The following is a 19361-nucleotide window of genomic DNA, read 5'->3' on the forward strand; positions in this document are numbered from 1 at the left end:
GCATATGTGCTGGAGACTTGTAATTGGGTCTTTCATATTTGCTGGAGGCTTGCAATTGGTGTCCTTGTCATACCTCTTCTCAGTAAATTACATTTGTAACAAGATATACCAGGTAGCTGAGTTGCCTTTGCAACATGAGGCCCCATCAGAACATGTGACCAGCCAGAAATTCCTTCATGTGACTGATAGGGAAAGAGAGATGGGGGGTGGGAAATAGTGCAGCATACCTGAAGTAGAACCTTATAGCTAAAAATTATAGGACACTAGCTATGTAACACTTATGTGTATTTTATAAAATATATGTACACACTGCAACTCTGATACAGGTTCACCCAAGCTACACCAACAGGAATGCTATGCAGAAATCATGTAAAATTGATGCACATTGCCTGTGTGCATACTTTTTATGTGTTTGCACAGTTTTGTAAAAGTCCCTTTCTTCATGTGCAAAGAAAATCACACTCTACGTATCGATAAGAAAAATCTTAACAAATTAGGCCTTTAACAAGGTATGCACGTCCCAAAGGAAACAGGTTTTAATATCTGCCAACTCCAACTGCACTACTATACAGGCAGTTTTGGGATACCAACAGAATAGTAGTACTGATCCAGATAGTAAAACTATCAAGACGTATATTAGGGACACCAATGAGAGAAGGTAGGACTTATTCTGTTAATAAGTATGGTAGGTAGTCATATAAGTGGCATCAGAGGAAAAAATGCTAATATTCAGTCAGACAACTTTACATATATTGCCAATAACATGTGGAGGGGCATTTTCAATGAGACATCTAAATCCGAGTTTGGATATTTTGCGAAAAAGTCCAAAAATCTAGTAGTGAACATGGTGATTTTCAAACCAGAAAAACATCCAACACTGTGTTTCAAAAATGGCAATTTATTAGACGCTTTTGTGCTCCGTGCATCTATCTTTTAGGACCATAAAAAAAAGTTCAAGGGAAAACACACAAAAACAAGCCACTGGGATGTACGAGGGGGCCAGCATTCCCAGTAGACTGGCCATACAGACATCCCAACAGAGCAGTGGGGCACTGCAGTGGACTTTACATAAAAGGTCCCAGGTACATATCTGACTATCAACCCCTTATATTGTATGGTGAGCCATCCAAAATCCACCAAAAACTTACTGTATCAACTGTACACCACTACAATAGCCCTTATGCCTGCAGGTGTCACCTATATGTAGGTATACTAGGTATTGTGTTTTTTGGAGGACTCACACGTTACACCACAAGTGTACTAGTTAGAGTGGTATATGAGTCTGGGTCCCTTTCTCTACAGTCCACTGCACTGACCACTAGGCTACTCCTGGGATCTGCTTGCTGTTCTAATATAAATGGCCAGCATATCAGAAACTGTCACAGAATAATATATACTGTCAGTGTCAGTATATATTCCCTAAGATGTCTGGGAAGGGGTCAGTGACCATTGGGGGAGTAAGGGGGATTATACCTTAATCCCTCCATTGGTTATTTAGGGCACTGGGGTCCCTCAGGGTTCCTCAATATCAACAGTATTATTAAATGTTCTGATGGCTCCATTTGGCAAGAAACTGGAAAAAATGGGTTTAAACCCATTCAAATATGCAGACAATGCCACCATCTATATACCTTTCAACAACAGCATCACAGAGATACTGGATAAGGCCAAAAAAGGACTTGACTTCATGGAAAACTGTGCCACAACTGTCAAACTTAAACTGAACCGAGACAAAACCAAACTCCTGGTTGTATCCAGCCAGCACGCACAATCCTACTACTTACCAAAACTTCATAATAGATCAACAATCTTACACAATCGAAACACAAATAAAAATACTAGAAATCATTCTCAACAAACATCTGACCCTTGAAGACCAAGTTGCTGCAATCACGTCAAAAAGCTTCAAAACACTATGGAAACTGAGAAGACTCAGAGACTATTTCCCCAGACAGTCATTCCATGTTATAGTACAGATGCTGATATTGTCCCAACTAGTCTACTGTAATGCAGCATATGTAGGCTGCAAAGAAAACCTACTACGATCGTTGCAGACCATCCAAAACACAGCAGTAAGATTGCTATTCAAAAAGCTGAAATATGATAGAGCAACCCCGCTACTCATAAAGCTACATTGGCTCCCGATCAAGGCCAGACTATTTTCACAATCATCTTCAAAATATTGTTTGGCATGGCACTGGACTACTTCACCTGCCCAACTGCAATAATGTACTATACAAGTCCACTTATAAGGCAGGATTTAGCTACTTGGGCTCAAAATGGTGGAACTCAATTCCCAAAGTCATAAGAAGCATCATGAACTACCTCCAATTCAGAAAAGACCTAAAGACCTATCTCTTCAGGAAATTCTATGAGTAAAATATGCGCTAATCATTCTAGAACAATAATACATAGCACAACCTCTAAGTTAATTACATAAGTACATGCCATACTGGGACAGACCAAAGGTCCATCAAGCCCAGCATCCTGTTTCCAACAGTGGCCAATCCAGGTCACAAATACGTGGCAAGATCCCCAAAAAGTACAAAACATTTTATGATGCTTATCCCAGAAATAGTGGATTTTCCCCAGGTCCAATTTAATAATGGTCTATGGACTTTTCCTTCAGGAAACCATCCAAACCTTTTTTTAAACTCTGCTAAGCTAACCACCTTTACCACATTTTCTGGCAAAGAATTCCAGAGTTGAATTACACGTTGAGTGAAGAAAACTTTTCTCCAGTTTGTTTTCAATTGACTACTTTGCAGCTTCATTGCATGGCCCCTAGTCCTAGTACTTTTTGGAAAGCGTAAACAGATGCTTCACGTCTACCCGTTCCACTCCACTCATTATTTTATAGATCTCTATCATATTTCCCCTCAGTCGTCTTTTCTCCAAGCTGAACAGCCCCAGCCACTTTAGCCTTTCATCATAGGGAAGTCATCCCATTCCCTTATCATTTTTGTCACCCTTCTCTGCACCTTTTCTAATTCCACTATATCATTTTTGAGATGCGGCGATCAGAATTGAACACAATATTCGAGGTGTGGTCATACCATGGAGCGATACAAAGGATTTATAACGTCCTCATTTTTGTTTTCCATTCCTTTCCTAATAATACCTAACATTCTATTTGCTTTCTTAGCCGCAGCAGCACACTGAGCAGAAGGTTTCAACGTATCATCAATGACGACAACTAGATCCCTTTCTTGGTCTGTGACTCCTAATGTGGAATCTTGCATAATTCGGGTTCCTCTTTCCCACATGCATCACTTTGCACTTGCTCACATTAAACGTCATCTGCCATTTAGACGCCCAGTCTCCCAGTCTTGTAAGGTCCTCTTATAATTTTTCACAATCCTCCCACGATTTAATGACCTTGAATAACTTTGTGTCATCAGCAAATTTAATTACCTCACTAGTTACTCCCATCTCTAGGTCATTTATAAATATGTTAAAAGCAGCGGTCCCAGCAGATTCCTGGAGAATCCCACTAGCTACCCTTCTCCATTGAGAATACTGACCATTTAACCCTACTCTCTGTTTTTTATATTTTAACCTGTTTTTAATCCACAATAGAATACTACCTCCTATCCCATGACTCTCCAATTTCCTCTGGAGTCTTTCATGAGGTACTTTGTCAAACGCCTTCTGAAAATCCAGATACACAATCAAGCTCATTTTCAAAGCACTTAGCCTCCCAAAGTTCCATAGAAACCTATGGAACTTAGCCTCCCAAAGTGCTTTGAAAATATGCCTCATTATCAACTGGCTCACCTTTATCCACATGTTTGTTCACCCCTTCAAGAAATGTAATAGATTGGTGAGGCAAGATTTCCCTTCACTAAATCCATGTTGGCTTTGTCTCATTAATCCATGCTTTTGAATATGCTCTGTAAGTTTGTTCTTTATAATAGTTCATTTTTCAGTTCTATCAGTACTCTGGGATGAATACCTTCTGGTCCAGGAGATTTGCTACTCTTCAATTTGCCAAATTTCCCCATTACATCCTCTAGGTCTGTAGAGATTTCATTAAGTTTCTCTGACTCATCAGCTTTGAATACCATTTCTGGCACCGGTATCTCTCCCAAATCTTCCTTGGTGAAGACCAAAGCAAAGAATTAATTTAATCTCTCCGCTACGGCTTTGTCTTCCCTGATCGCCCCTTTTACCCCTCGGTCATCTAGCGGTCCAACCGATTCTTTTGCCGGCTTCCTGCTTTTAATATACCCCAAAAAAGTTTTACTATGTGTTTTTGCCTCCAATGCATCTTTTTTTCTAAGTCCCTCTTTGCCTTCCTTATCAGCACTTTGCATTTGACTTGACATTCCTTATGCTGTTTCTTATTATTTTCAGTTGGTTTCTTCTTCCATTTTCTGAAGGATTTTCTTTTAGCTCTCATAGCTTCCTTCACCTCACTTTTTAACCATGCCGGCTGTTGTTTGGTCTTCTGTCCTCCTTTTTTAATACGCTTAATATATTTGGCCTGGGCTTCCAGGATGGTGTTTTTGAACAGCATGCATGCCTGATGTAAATTTTGGACCCTCGAAGTCATTCCTCTAAGTTTTTTTTTCACCGTTCTTCTCATTTTATCATAGTTTCCTTTTTTAAAGTTAAACGCTAACATATTGTCATGACTCCTACCTCAACGCAAGTGGCGTCCTCGGGCAGTGCGAGGTCCTGTCGACACGCACATTTGACTGACACTGCCCTGAGCCATGTGTGTGTAGTTCTTCTCTGGGTTTGTTCAGAGAGCGGTGGTTGCAGGCTCCTTAATTGCTTTGCTTCCATGCACCTGTGTCTGCTCTTTCTTTGCCTGGCTTCCAGGCTCCTTGATTGCTTTGCTTCCACCCAACTGTGTCTGCTCTCCCTCTGTCTGGTTTTCCTTGCTTCTCTCCTATTGGTCTTCCGGTTTCTCCTTCCCCTGCTCTTGTCCTATGGCTGTGCTCCTTCTCCCTGCTGGTTCGTGCTGATTTCAGATGCCAGCATTTTATCAGCTGAGCTATTCCTGGACTCCATGCTTCAGCTTCTACTTTGGTAGGTGTTACTTGCTCAGTAGTTTGTTTCTTATCTACTTGTCCCTCGTTGCTGACTTTGCCTGTACCTGGATCACTCTCTTGCCTGCTGCCTGCCTATTGACTTTGCCTGTACCTGGATTACCCTCTTGACCTGCTACCTGCCTACTGACTTTACCTGTGCCTGGATTACTCTCTTGCCTGTTGTTTGCCTATTGACATTGCCTGTACCTGGATTACTCCCCTGTCTGCTGCTTGCTTGCTTGCTTACATTACCTGTTCCTGGATTACTCCCCTGCCTGCTGCCTGCCTATTGACTTTGCCTGTACGTGGATCACTCTCTTGCCTGCTGCCTGCCTGGCCAATACGTTCACCATCCCGTGTCCAGCTCCATCTCGTAAGTCCTGCAGGCTGCCCTCACCTAGGGGCTCAACCTCTGGGGAACGGCGGTCAGCGCAGGTTCGAGTATCAGGCTCAGCAGCACTCTACTTGGTACAAGAACTCACAAGTCTGACACGTATTGGATTTCCTGTGTATACTTACTTCAAAGCTAATATCAAATTTGATTCTATTATGATCACTGTTATCAAGCAGTCCCAGCACCATTACCTCCCGCACCAGATCATGCGCTCCACTAAGGACTAGGTCTAGAATTTTTCCTTCTCTCTTCGGCGTACAACATGGTGTGACGTCAGACTCCGAATCAACAGCGTACAGCATGGCCACGGACGGAGGAGGACGATGAACAAGAACTTTGAAGACCTCGGCGGCTGGCGGGGGTTGGGGTCCCCCGCCAGCTGAAGAATTATTTTTAAAAGCAGGCGGAAGCGGACCTCGGCTGGCGGGGGTTGGGGTCCCCCGCCAGCATAGGTAAACAACGTCAGCGGGGGAGGGTTGGCGGAGGGAGGGGCCAGGGCAAAATCTGCAGGGGCCCAGGCCCCTGTGGCCCCATGCAGATACGCCCCTGCATGATCTACTACGGTCTCTTGCAACCTCACTATCAGGATACCCTATCTTCCCTGTTTTGGTGATATCTTTGAAAGATACCTTATCCCAAACCATGCGATTTTGAGCAATTGTCGGCCTTCAGGGCTGGTCTTAGCAAGTGCGGGGCCCTGTGCAGACCAATTTGGTGGGGCCCCATCTTAGCCCCGCCCCCACCCTAGCTCCACCCCATTGATAAGATTATTCCATTTTTAGAAATTTTTTTAGTTATGAAATTTCAAATAAAGAGAAATGAAGCAAAACTTGTACAGAAAAACTGATTGAAATAAGCACAATGCTATCATGACCCCCCCCCCCCCCGAAATTATTCAGTTCAAGTCCACTACAATTAGTAGTTCCAATTCTCATAACAAAGAGCCCTCTGTCCCACCTTTCTCCATGATCAGCAGTGATGGTTTGTTTCAGTCCCTCCACCCGGGCCATCACCACTAAATTAACCAACAACATGCTTTTATATCAAATATCAGGATTTTCCTTTGTCCTACCTCTTGGGCAGGCCTTTCTCTTGGTCTTGACAGCCGAGTTTACTCCTATAAGACAAGGGAAGGCAGCCAGCACTGCAGTACCACAGGCGAGGTGATCCTTGTGTAAAGCAGGCAGAGAGGTGACAGGAAGCAAACAAACACAATGAATGACCCACACTTCTGCTACTCTTACACTGACTGCACTTTGATGTCAGCCCTGCTAGAACAGAAGTGTGGTGTGCAGGCAGAGATAACGTTGCTGTTGGTGATGCTACTCCTTCTGAGGGGTTTCTCACCAGGTAGGTTAAAGCAGCAGTACTCTCTCGAGTCCTCGCAGATTACTATTATTATTACACAACTGCCAAGAATGGGGAGGGGACGGCTCAGTTCGGGCATTGCAGTGCATTCAAAACAACTGGATGGCTGATATCAGGCACGGTGCAGCCTGGGCAGGACTCACAGGTTCATTTAACTGCTAGGACCAGGAGGAGGAAGGAGCGGCAACGCTGGCAAGAGCCTACTGTGTCACACTGTAAGCAAAGCAACTGCTGCGAAGCTGGCTGAACGATTTCCCCACTTGCTGCGCAGCACGTGGGGAAATTGATGTCAGCAGGCTGGACTGTGTAGCCCAGAAATAGCCCAACCAACCCGCACAAGGAACGAATAAACTAAACCAAGTGGACATGCAACAGGCTCATACTCACTCGTCTTAAAGAGCAGTCTTCTGGCTGGGTGGGTGGCGGCAGCCGGCGGGACTCGGAGCGCTGCGGACAGACAGGACTCAGAGTGAGAGCGCTGCACCTGCGCTGGAGCGGGATTGAGCATGGAGGAGGCGGAGTTGAGGGCAGCATGCAGCGCAGGGCCTTTTTAAGTGCGAGGCCCTATGCGGTCGCACTGCTCGCCTCGCCCTAAGACCGGCCCTGTCGGCCTTCCCCCAGTTTCTAGTTTAAAAGCTGCTCTATCTCCTTTTTAAATGCTGATGCCAGCAGCCTGGTCCCACCCTGGTTAAGGTGGAGTCCATCCTTTCAGAATACAATCCCTCTGCCCCAGAATGTTGACCAGTTCCTAACAAATCTAACTGTAATGCATCTTTTAATTTAAGAAATGAACTAAGACATATCTTCTCAAGAAACCCAATGACTATTCCATATGCACTAATAGTTATCTTGCCAACCACTGTAAAACACAGCATCATATAACCTTGTAAATGTATTTGAATCAATGTAATCTCTAACAACTGTTAAATGTAAGCCACATTGAACCAAAACTCGTTTTTGGATAATTGTAGGATAAAAGTATGAATAAATAAATAAATAAATAAATAAATAAATAAATGTCTACCATTTGGTAGTGCCCATGTTCCATCCACAACACCCCCAACATGACCCCTTGAAATTTAGATGAACTGTTGAGCAAACTGTCTACAATGGGGGTGTCAAAAATTGCAACTTGGATGTTTTTGAGAGAAAAATGTCCTTCTGCCACCATATGGCGTTTTTTGGCCATTCATTTGTTATGAAAATAAGCCCCATAATTTTTCCTTTTTGTTCTTTTCTGGGAAGTCTGATTCTCTCTGTTAGCTCTGGAAAATGTGTTTTTTTCCTTTGTATATTGCATAGTTATTTTTGTGAATAAACAGAAAAGTGTTTTAATTGTTTTGTGACATCACAGGGAAAGGTCATATATAAGAGAATGCCCAATATTTACTATTTTTACTTATTGTCTTTTCATTTTGAAACATTATGTCAAGCCTTCCAGTTCAATTGAAGGTTACAACTCTCTCGCCCATATCACCTGCTTGTGTAGACAACTTCCAACATGTTTTGTTTTATGCTGTAAATAATGCGAATCTCTTCTTAGCTCTATTTACATCATAGTTTCCATATCTTGTTAGACAGTTCGTATCTTCAATTTGACAGTGTCTTAAGACAGTGTGGGAGAGAGCTCCAGGCAATTAAAATCGGTTTCAGAGAATCAATTTCTCAAGTGTCAAAATAAAAATGTGCATAGGCGTCTGGTATTAGAGGTTACCTGACAAGCCTTGCTGGGGCAGTGGAACACCATGCATGCATGCAGCACAGGAATAGAATTAGATGCTCCAACCTGCATGACCTGTCACTTCCTTACTGACAGCCGGCCCAGGGACTCCTGTTGTTCCCCTTCCCCCAGTTTCAACTCACACACTAGTGCCACCCACCGCCGCCACGGACAGCGGTCTAGCAATTATAGCAGGGCTGCCTTGGGACTTGGCCTTCCCCCTAAGATGCATCCTGTCTCCTCTTATGCAACTTCATGCTTCCGCAAAGGCGGGACACATTACAGGAAGAAGGTTGAGTCCCCAAGGCAGGCCTGCTATGATCGCTAGAGTGCAGACTGCAGACCGCAGCAGAAAGACATTGAGGGCTCAAGGCAAGTATTTCCACTCCCCCATGCAGCCATTATACAGTACACTCAAAACAAAGCAAGCAAACCTATGAGCAGCTGCATCCACATTGTCGTTCTTTATTGTTGGTCCATCTGTAACAAGTCTAATAAAGCTGGTTCAGTTGGATAGATAGTGCCTTAAAAGGTGCAAAAGAAAAGGTTTTTTTTTGTTATTGGACAGTTTTTTAGTTTAGTTTATTTGAAAGCTTCCCATATGTAGATATAAATATCATAAAAAAATAATTGAATATCACTAAAACAGCTTAAAAATTATTATAGCTGGTAGAAACAGCAATTTTAAACTCTGTATTTTGTGCTAAGTTGTGTAGACTAAAATCTAAATAAATACACTGTATACAATGCAGATGGCCAAATGGATATCCTGGTTCCTGATGGGTTCATCTTAACTGTTGTAATCTGCCTTGGGAAGACTGGTGTTGTAAAGATGGAATATATTGAAATTAAATGGAAGTAAAATTAAACTCTCCTTTCACTGGGGATATAGAATCACATCTTCATCTGTTTTGTAGAAGTTAAAATGTTTGATACACAAATGGATTATTCTGTTTTGAATGTGTTTCAGGGGCAAGTGGTTTTATAAGTCAAAATAAAAATAAATATTTTGTTTTATGCAGATCTCTTTTGTTTAAACATAACTAAATGGGCTATAAGCCCCTAATGCAGTCCATTAGTTTTCTTGTGATGATTTATACTGTGCCAAAACTGAAAACTCTCATCTCTATCTGGTCAATAATAAAAGGAGCTCACTGTGAACAGTATCCACCCTAAAAGGTTGTTTTGTGGCTGTACATGAGGAATTGTGATATTGTGGTCCCTTGTTTCATAGTGTTGACGGTCTGTGTTTTGCATATGGGTGATGTATAAGTGTATTTGGGTCTGCCCAGTGTAATATTTACATTGCTGCCTTTTCATGCATAACATTGTTGCTCTTGAGTCCTTCGAGTTAGTGCTGTTATGGTACTGAATACTGAAAGTGATCTTGTTGTAGATATTTACCCTAAGAACATCATTGACACCAATGATGCAAAGTCTAGTCGCCGGATCTTACTTCACTAATGTGACTATTTAATTTTGGGGTTTCCAATGGATTGAAATAGCAGTGTGTAACAGAGCTGCCAAGGGGTTCCGATTTTTGAGAGGAGGCCACACCCACTCTCCCTTATGTCATCTTGAAATTCTTTTGATGTAGGCATAGAAAAAAAAGATTTTAAATGCTCCCAGTTTCACCCAATTCACGTTTAATATGGGATAGAAATTAGAATAAAAAAGTAAATAAATAAATAGAAACTCTGATGTTGAACAACCTGATTCTCATAATATGAGTGTCTGTTTTAGAGACCGGGTTACCCTTGGGCAACAATAAATCTCTGCACAAATATAACAGTGCTAGGGTGTCCCTATAACCAGCCCCTCCAGATGATATACTGAGTACAAATTACTACCCTACCTATGAAAAGTTATTCCTTTATGGTACTCTCCTCTGTACATCTGTACTGCACAAGCCACAATGTTTGAAAATATAAGTGAGATAAGTACAAATGCTTACCAATAATATAAGGAGGACAACTGGATGTTGCTGTCGGCTCTGCTGGCTCTCTCCCCCACTGATGTCAACTTTGAGTTCCAGGGGCAGAGGACCGATAGACTGACAGCGCATGCCTGAAGGCAGTGCTGTGCTCCAAGTTTGCTTTTTATTGTTGTTTTTTTTGCCGCTGCTGCATTGGAGAAGCAGCTGCGGCAGGGCGGTAAGAAAAAAACGATTACACATCTCAGTGGGAGACTTTCCTGCTTTGGCAGGAGATGGCCTGCCAAAGCAGGAGTTTCCTGTTGAATGCGGGAGTCTTGGCAGGTCTGGTGTAATAACTGATAACATTTTTGAATATTATTGATTGTTTAATATGAGGCAGCCTGGACAGAGAAAATCATATAATTTGATTAATTCTGTTTAACTTTGGTTCAGTCCTGCAAGTGGTAGAATGCCATCTGGTTTAATTACTCAAATGTCCTAGCTTTTGCTAGACTAGAGTTAGAAAAGGTCCAGGAGAAATGAAACTTTCTTGGTCCCTTTTTGAGTGATGGATTGTTAAGGCTAGTTCATATAAACCACATCTGGATGCCATTCTAAGCGAGGCATACTGGACAATCTCGAGGGGATTAGCAAGCAGGCAGTTTTAAAAGATTAGGCTGAATGCTGTTTAGAAGGAGATAGTTTAGATTTAAATAGGTGATAATTTAGATTTTGTCTTATAAGGAATTCTGATTTCTGCTTATTTTAAAATATGGTTTTATTCTGTTTAATTATAAGTTCTATTTCTCTATGTAGAATATCTTTTCAATTCAGTGTTTACATTGTCTGACTTTTTCAAGTGAGATTTGTCTGCAGTTTAAGAGGTCATCATCTGGTTTGAATTATCCACAGTCCTAGCTAGGTGAAAGAGGTCAGGAAAAGTCAACTCTTCTCCTTGATGGATTATAGCTAAGTGTAGGACTGGTCCTCCTGAAAGTAATAACAAACCATGTGTGTGTGCCATTAAGTAAAGATTGGCCCCCGTAATGAACTCAGCTAATTATGAAGTTAACCGGGAATCTGAGATTTAATAATAATAAAATGCAGGAGATAGGTGCCACATTGTCTAGTTTTGAGAGGCCCCCAGTCATAGGGTCATTTAGGAAATATCAAACCTAGGAACTGATATTTTGAGTAAATGTGTAGAGATAATTAGTTTCAAGACAGGGTAATCAATCTATTCTTTACCATCTGGTGTAGAAAGGGGGGCTAGAGGGGTTTAGGACCCTATATAAATGAGAACAGAAGCAGCTTACATTAGAGAAGAGCCGAGACGAGAGAGACAAGACACAGAGAGCTCAAGAGAAGGAGAGAGCTAGCGCTGATGTCCTACTTTGTTGCTGGCAAATAAAGAAGATTCCTCTCTCATTCTGGTGTGTGGTGTTTGACTCCTGAAGTACGACAGATTCTGCTAACAATAGTGGTAATTCCTCCTGCAACAAATATATGCTTATTCTTTTGCTGATAACTATATGTTCTTTTGTATGTTCCTAATATAAATGTTAGAATAATAGGTTCCTCAATTTAGGTTTAACTAATCCTGAGTGACCAGTTGCCATGATGCCTGGAAACTGGACCTTGGCACAGGTACTTTTGTGTCATCCAAAAGTTCTGGCTACCTGTTCTGTAGAAATGTACTTTATTCTTTGCCATATGATACATATCGAATATCTAAATTAAAGGTATTGTAACTATTTTACTTATTTTTTATCTACATGTTGTAAGACAATTATGGATGTAAGCTGTAAGCACCACCCCTGGCACCACTCTGACCCCGCCCCCTTTAACCTCCACAAACAGTTGGGTCACCAGCTGTGCAAAACGTCAGCACACATGAGGGAAGCGGAATTCCAACACTTTTATTTATTCCATAATAATTTACCTTCCCGTCTGAAAGTGACTGTAGAACTTCAGAAACCGCTAAGCACAAAAAAATACAATACAAATATATCGAAAGCTAGATTTAAACATTACTTCATTCATCACTCTGGAAACTCAACAATTAGACCACTTTCATTCCCTATTCCCATTTACTAGACCTGTTACCTCGGTAACAAAGGCGGCAGGCGAATGTGTGGACGTAATCCAGAGAGACGAGCGTCGCGATTTTATGACGCATGAATATATTATTTTACCCTAGCAACCATGGCGGACACGGACACTGAGAGCCGTGAAAACTGGGTCACTAGTGGGGGAAGATTTTGGGAAACCAGTTGTCAGACTTGACTTTGGAGCAGTTGAGGACGCTCACAGAGCAGACCAGGTACTGCGCTGTGGGTCGGGAACTGAAACACATGAGGTGCTCCTAGGGATCTGTGACTTGAGTGGGTTTGTTACCATTAGAGACGGTAGTTCTCACGCTCATTCATTGGGTTCTAGTGGTAGTTCTGGGATTTGTGTTGCTTCTGGTTTGTTTTTGGGCTCAAGGTGCTGGAGGAGGGGCCACTGGGCCTGACATGGTCTGATAGCAATTTACCCTGTCAAACGTACGGGACAGAAGGAGATGTAAAACGACCAGGTGCTTTTCTTGCCACTTTTACGTGTATTTTTGCAGTATAGATGAACCTTTAGAAATGAGGGTGTGTTTCCTATTTTACCACGAAAATTCACGTCTGCTTTAAGAATTTGTACCTGTTAAGTATTTTCCTGTTTGCAAGTTATGGATAACTTTAATGTGAAATAACTCCTCCAGAGTTTGGATAAGTGATAGGGGCGTTGTACTTCTCCAGTGAAAAATAAAAAGCCCAAAAATTTAAAAAACTTAAGTTTGGAGATCAGCATCTTAACTGGCTCCACTTGAATTGCAGTTTTGCAAAATCTGCTGTTTATCTGTGCAAGTGCTGGACATGCTAGTGGACTGACCATACACATAATAGCCACTTTTCAAAATTATTGGGGGTGCTAAGCCCAATGGAAATAACCCCTCCCTGGACACATACAAGGAATTTTCTCAATATTGGGGGTGCTCAAGTACCCACAGCACCCACAGAGTCAGCTCCACTTACCATACAGGCAACTGGGCAGTGCCCGAGGGCCCAGAGGCTCTCTTCCCTCCCCCCTGCAAACTACAGCCCCCCTGAGCCTCTGTGGTCCCTCAACAGCCCCACCTTGAAGGGTCCTGGTGGTCTAGTAGCCTCTTCAGGGCAGGAAAAAACCCTACTCTTTCCTGTCCGCTGGCGCCACCATATTTTCAAAATGGCTGCTGAGACTTCCCTGCGAGATTACTGCAGAAGCCTCAGCAGCCATTTTGAAAACACCACGAAGCAGAGCAGCGGCAGTGGGCAGGAACGAATAGGGTTATATCCTGTCCCTGAAGAGGCCACTAGACCACCAGGGCCCTTCATGGTAGGATCAGGGAGGACGCACTAGTGTGCGGATGGAGGTGTGTGGATAGGGAGGCGCAGGCTGTGCTTGGGGGGGGGGGGGGGCAAAGACCCTTGCTGCCCAGGGGCCCAGAGCACTGTCAGTCGCCCCTGGCTGTACTTATATGTACAAATAGCTCCTTTAAGTTTTGCCTAGTGATGTTCCACTTCCTTCAGTTCCCATCCAACTAACTCTTCCTTGAGATATTCTCTCATCTTGGCAAAGTTAGTTTTTTTGAAGTCTAGAGCCTTCAGTCTTGAATAAGCCATCTCCTTCTGTATTGTAATATTGAACCACACCATTCAGTGATCACTAGGTGCCAAATGATCACATATCTAACCAGAAACACTCTTTCCATTTGTAAGCACCAGGTCTAGAATATCTTCATCCTATGTGGGTTGCATTGCCAACTGTTGGAACAATTCTTCCTGTGGAGAATTCAAGATCACTGTAGAGAATCCAAGATCCCCATGCTTCTAGATGACCTCACAGCAGGGACGCCCCAATCGATGTCCAGCATATTAAAACCACCTATCAGTAGTACTTCCCCTTTCCTAGCTATCTTGTGAATGTCTTCAATTAAATCTCTGTTAATGTCTTCTGACTGTGAAGGAGGCCTGTGTATCACCCCAGTGTAAATACTATCTTGCACTGTATTAAAAACGGTTAAATTTGTGATATTTGAATATTTACCACTGGTCTTGGTAGAAACTAGATATTTATCTGTGGCTGTCCTACCTAACTTTTAAAGTATTGTACTAGCCCTCCTGCCCACTCCCACACATTTTCTCTATCCATTGCTATGCAGTCACCTGGTCTAGGAGGCAGGGTTTGTTGCAAGGCAGAGGCGTAGTGAGGTGTTTTAATAAAGCATTGGAAATCGGTTTTACAGCTAACACAGTCCACAGATATTTGGTTCTTTACGCCACCCAAAGGGTGACACTTCCCTATATATTGTGTCTAATCCACTGCCTATCTCCTTCAATTAATTCTATCTAAATTGCAGCCAATTTTGAGTGAAAATCATATGATTGCAGCTTCCTTTGAACTGTCTGCTTTTTATCATGTGCTGATTTAGGATAAAAGAAGGTTTTTTTTTCTTTGTATCTATCTATTTATATATCCAACCAGGTTTACTATTACTTTCCTTTATATACCTCTAATAGTAGGGTATTAGTTCACTTTCTCTTTTCTTTTAAAAAGAAAATAAAACCCAACTTGTTAAGCAGCTTAGTTTAGGCCAGTGGTTCCCAAACCTGGTCCTGAAGGCACCCCAGCCAGACAGGTTTTCAGGATACCTACAATGAATATTCATGAGAGAGATTTGCATGCAGTGGAGGCAGTGCATGTAAATCTCTCTCATGAGTATTCATTGTGGGTATCCTGAAAACCCGACTGACTGGGGTGCCTCAAGGACCAGGTATTTGGAACCACTGCTCTAGGGTTTTTGTTTTACTCCCACTTCATAAGGGGGAAACAAGTTAAACTCTATAATACTCTAGTGATCTGGCCCTAGTGAAACTGTTAGCAGCGTTAGTATTGTTTGGAAGGATAATCAAATAAATAATTGTCACATAGGTGTTACCTATTAATAGAGATCAGTTTTATTTCTGGGTCTCTACTTAATAAGATTAATCCCCTGACTTAAACTTACAAACAAGCACACTACACTACACATCAGATGCATAAAATACAATTCTAAATCCTGAAAAGATAATCTAAATCATTGTATATCCCAATAATAAGCAAGGAAGTACAGAGAACTACACCCACAGAATGAATCTGAATGGGTTCTTAGATCTCACATTAAAGTAGCTACCTGCTTCTTGTAACTTAGTAGGTGAAGGAAAAAATAGGGTTGGGACTTTGGTAGGCCTTCTTGCTATCCACAAGTACAAAAAGCGCCTACAGTTGAAGTATGGTGAAGAAACAGCATGCCCCCAAAGCTGCTTCTGCCTCTGTCCAGACTGAATGCTTGATCCAAGGCAAGGGACTGGTTTCATATGCTAAATTAATTCACATTGAATCCATCATGCAAGAAGTACAAGAACTAAGGGAGGAGTTGGAAAGGCTAAGATGCATCTGTGTCAAGCATAAATCCATCCCAGAGATGCATCTGGAGGCATTGGGGATCTCCAGCAAAGGGACAGCTGGACAGAAATCACCAGATCCTGCAAAATCACCCCCCCCCCCCCTATTTATTTATTTATTTATTTGTGCTTATATCTTACATTATCCGGAGTTACGTAGACCAGTTCAATGTTGCTTACATAAAACTAGATTGTACACAATGATAGTAATATAATACAGAGATACGTTAATAATTAGATAAACTACAGAGAGCATTGACAGCAGTAACAGATATAATATCAAATAACACTTGCATTGATTGCTTAGGACAAAATCTTACTGAATAGGAAAGCTTTCAGAAATTTAAGGAAGGATAGATAGTTACTTATAAGTCTGACTTCTCTCGGGATGGAATTCCACCATTTGGTGACCAAATGAGAAACATCTTTAACCAGAGTGGATTTGTATTTGATGTTCTTGTAACAACGAAAATGTTGATTGAACTGAAGAACTGTTTTGCAGCCCTGGAGATAGAAGAGCTAAAAATATCTTAAGAACAGGAGGAAACATAACTAAAAAAATCCCAAAGCTGCAAGATCTAGTGCCCAATAAGAATCGAAAGGTAGTAGCGGTTGGTGATTCTCTTCTGAGGTGTACAGAGGCGCCCATTTGTCGACCAGACATGATGTCTAGGGAGGTGTGCTGTCTGCCTGGTACCAAGGTTTGAGATGTAGCAGAAAGTTTGCCGACGACTTATTAAGCCTACTGACCACTATCCTTTGCTGCTCATCCATGTTTGCACAAATGATATTGCTAGGTATCCTAGTGAACATGTCAAACGTGACTTCATGGCTCAAGGGCAGAGGGTGAAGCAGTTAGGTGCACATGTGGCGTTCTCATCAATGCTTCCTGTTGAGGGTAAATGCCAAATGAGGGATGCTCAAATCCTAGAGCTGAATGTGTGGCTGCATGGATGGTGCTAATGTGAGTGCTTCAGTTTCTTAGACCATAGGATGATTTTCCAAGAGCTACTAAGTAGAGATAGTGTCCATCTATCAAAGAAGAGATGCAGTGTCTTCCGTAATAGACTGGGTAATGTACTAAAGAGGGATTTAAACTAAATTCACTGGGGATGGGTGAGAATAGCTCCATAGTCATTAATAACCCTCAGAAATGTAAGACTTCAAATGCCTTTATAGAAACGGGAAATAGAGTAATATCCAGAAAGCTTTGTATAACAATGCTGTTGTATTTGAAACAGATTTCTAGCTCTAGAGGCTGTAATGTTAGAAGCTGACTTGGATTCAGTTGCGGTCATGGAGACATGGTTCACGGAGAGCCATGATTAGGATATAGTGTACCTGGCTATAATCTATTCAGGAGGGATAGGAATAAAGGGTGGAGGAGTGGCATTAAATGTTAAGAATAATATTAAAGCAGCAGAATTGCAGGACATATGGGGTAAGCAAGAAGCACTGGGTTAATCTGGAAAGAGGGAATGGAAAAATGTATTTATCTTGGGGTGATATATAGGCCTCTTTCACAGTCAGAAGAAATGGACAGAGATTTAATTGAAGACATTCACAAGATAGCTAGAAAAGGAGAAGTACTATCGATAGGTAATTTTAATATGCCAGATGTTGAACGGGGTGTCCCTGGTGTGAGGTTGTCTAGAAGCAAGGGGATCTTAAATTCTCTACAGGAAGAATTGTTCCACAATTGGTAATGGAACCCAAATGGGTTAAAGCTATTGTAGACCTGGTGCTTACAAATGGGGAGTGTTTCTGATGTTACGGTGGGTGCTCGTTTGGTATCTAGTGATCACCAAATGGTGTGGTTTAATATTACAACACAGGAGGAGAGGGCTTATTCAAGGTTGAATGTTCTAGACTTCAAAAGAACTAACTTTGCCAAGATGGGAGAATATCTTAAGGAAGAGTTAGTTGGATGGGAACAGCTGAAGGAAGTAGAACATCAGTGGGCAAAACTGAAAGAGCTATTTTAAAGGTGACAAACCTTTATGTTTGAAAATACATAAAGTAAGAGGAATGGAAGGCCACTTTGGTTCTCAGATGCAGTAGCTGAAAAGGTAAGAGAAAAAAAGGTTAGCCTTCATAAATTACAAGATGACTCAGAAAGAGGAAGACAGGCAAAAATATCTGGAAAAACTAAGAGAAGCTGGAAAAGCTGTCAGGAAAGCAAAGATGCAAATGGAAGAAAAGGTAGCCAATATGGTAAAATTGGGGGACAAGACATTTTTTAGATATGTAAGTGATAGGAGGAAATGCCAAAATGGCATTGTAAGGCTCAAGCATGAAAGGGAAGAATATGTAGAAGATGATGAGGATAAAACTGAACTACTTAACAATTATTTCTGTTCTGTGTTCACTGATGAAAGGCTGGGGGTAGGACTGCAGAAAACAAATGCTAATGGGGATGGACGTATGGTAGATAAGGATCGATTCTCAGAAGACAGTGTTTGTGAGGAGCTAGATAAACTAAAAATAGACAAAGCAATGTGGCCTGATAGGATACATCGGAGGGTACTCAAGGAACTCAGAGAGGTTCTGGCGGCTCTGTTGTCTGACCTATTCAGTGCTTCTTTATAGTCTGGAGTGGTCCAGGAGGAATAAAGAAGGGTCGGATGTGGTTCATTACACAAGAGTGGAATTAAGCAGGGATTTGGGAATTCCAGACCTGTTAGGCTGACCTCAGTGGTGAGTAAACTAATGGAAATATTTCTAAAGCAGAGGATTGTGAGGTGGCAGGTCTTGTCAGACAAATCTGATTGATTTCTTTGACTGAGTGACCAAACAGTTGAATGTGTGAGGGGCGCTAGATGTACTGTACTTGGATTTTAGTAAAGCCTTTGACATGGTTCCATACAGGTGACTGATAAATAACCTGAGTGCCCTCTGTGTGGGCCCTAAAGTGACTGACTGGGTTAAAAACTGATTAAATGGAAGGAGACAGAGGGTAGTGGTAAATGGAGTTTGCTCTGAGGGAAAGGGTGGCTCCAAAATTGGTCTTTGGTCTGTGTCGTAAAGAGTATGGGGACAGACTTATAGACCACAATATGTATACTAGAAGAAAGGTGGGAGAGAGGGGATATGATAAAGACGTTTAAATACCTCAGTGACATTAATATACAGGAGGTGAGCCTTTTTGAAATGAAGGAAAACTCTTGAATGATAGGGCATAGAATGAGGTTATGGACTCAGGAGTAATCTAAGGAAATACTTTTTCATGGAGAAGATGGTGAACGTGTGGAATAGCCTCACGGTGGAGGTAGTGGAGACAAGGATGGTGTCTGTATTTAAGAAAGTGTGGGACAGGCAAGTGGGATTAGGGTTACCATATTTTGTCCTCTGAAAAAGAGGACATGTCACGCCCCCTGCCCCGCCTACACCACACACACCTGCCCCGCCCACA

General features: G+C 42.0%; 1 protein-coding gene across 1 annotated transcript in view; it reads left to right on the plus strand.

The window, feature by feature from the left end:
* The first annotated feature begins 1552 nt into the window (after window positions 1-1552).
* Window positions 1553-19361, plus strand: part of CCDC113 (coiled-coil domain containing 113) — a 184857-nt gene continuing 167048 nt past the window's right edge. The window contains exon 1 of the mRNA XM_030205001.1: window positions 1553-1750. Coding sequence (XP_030060861.1) covers window positions 1553-1750 — 198 coding nt within the window. The remainder of the gene's footprint in view (window positions 1751-19361) is intronic.

Source organism: Microcaecilia unicolor, chromosome 5 (assembly GCF_901765095.1).
Source record: "Microcaecilia unicolor chromosome 5, aMicUni1.1, whole genome shotgun sequence".
Taxonomy (NCBI): domain Eukaryota; kingdom Metazoa; phylum Chordata; class Amphibia; order Gymnophiona; family Siphonopidae; genus Microcaecilia; species Microcaecilia unicolor.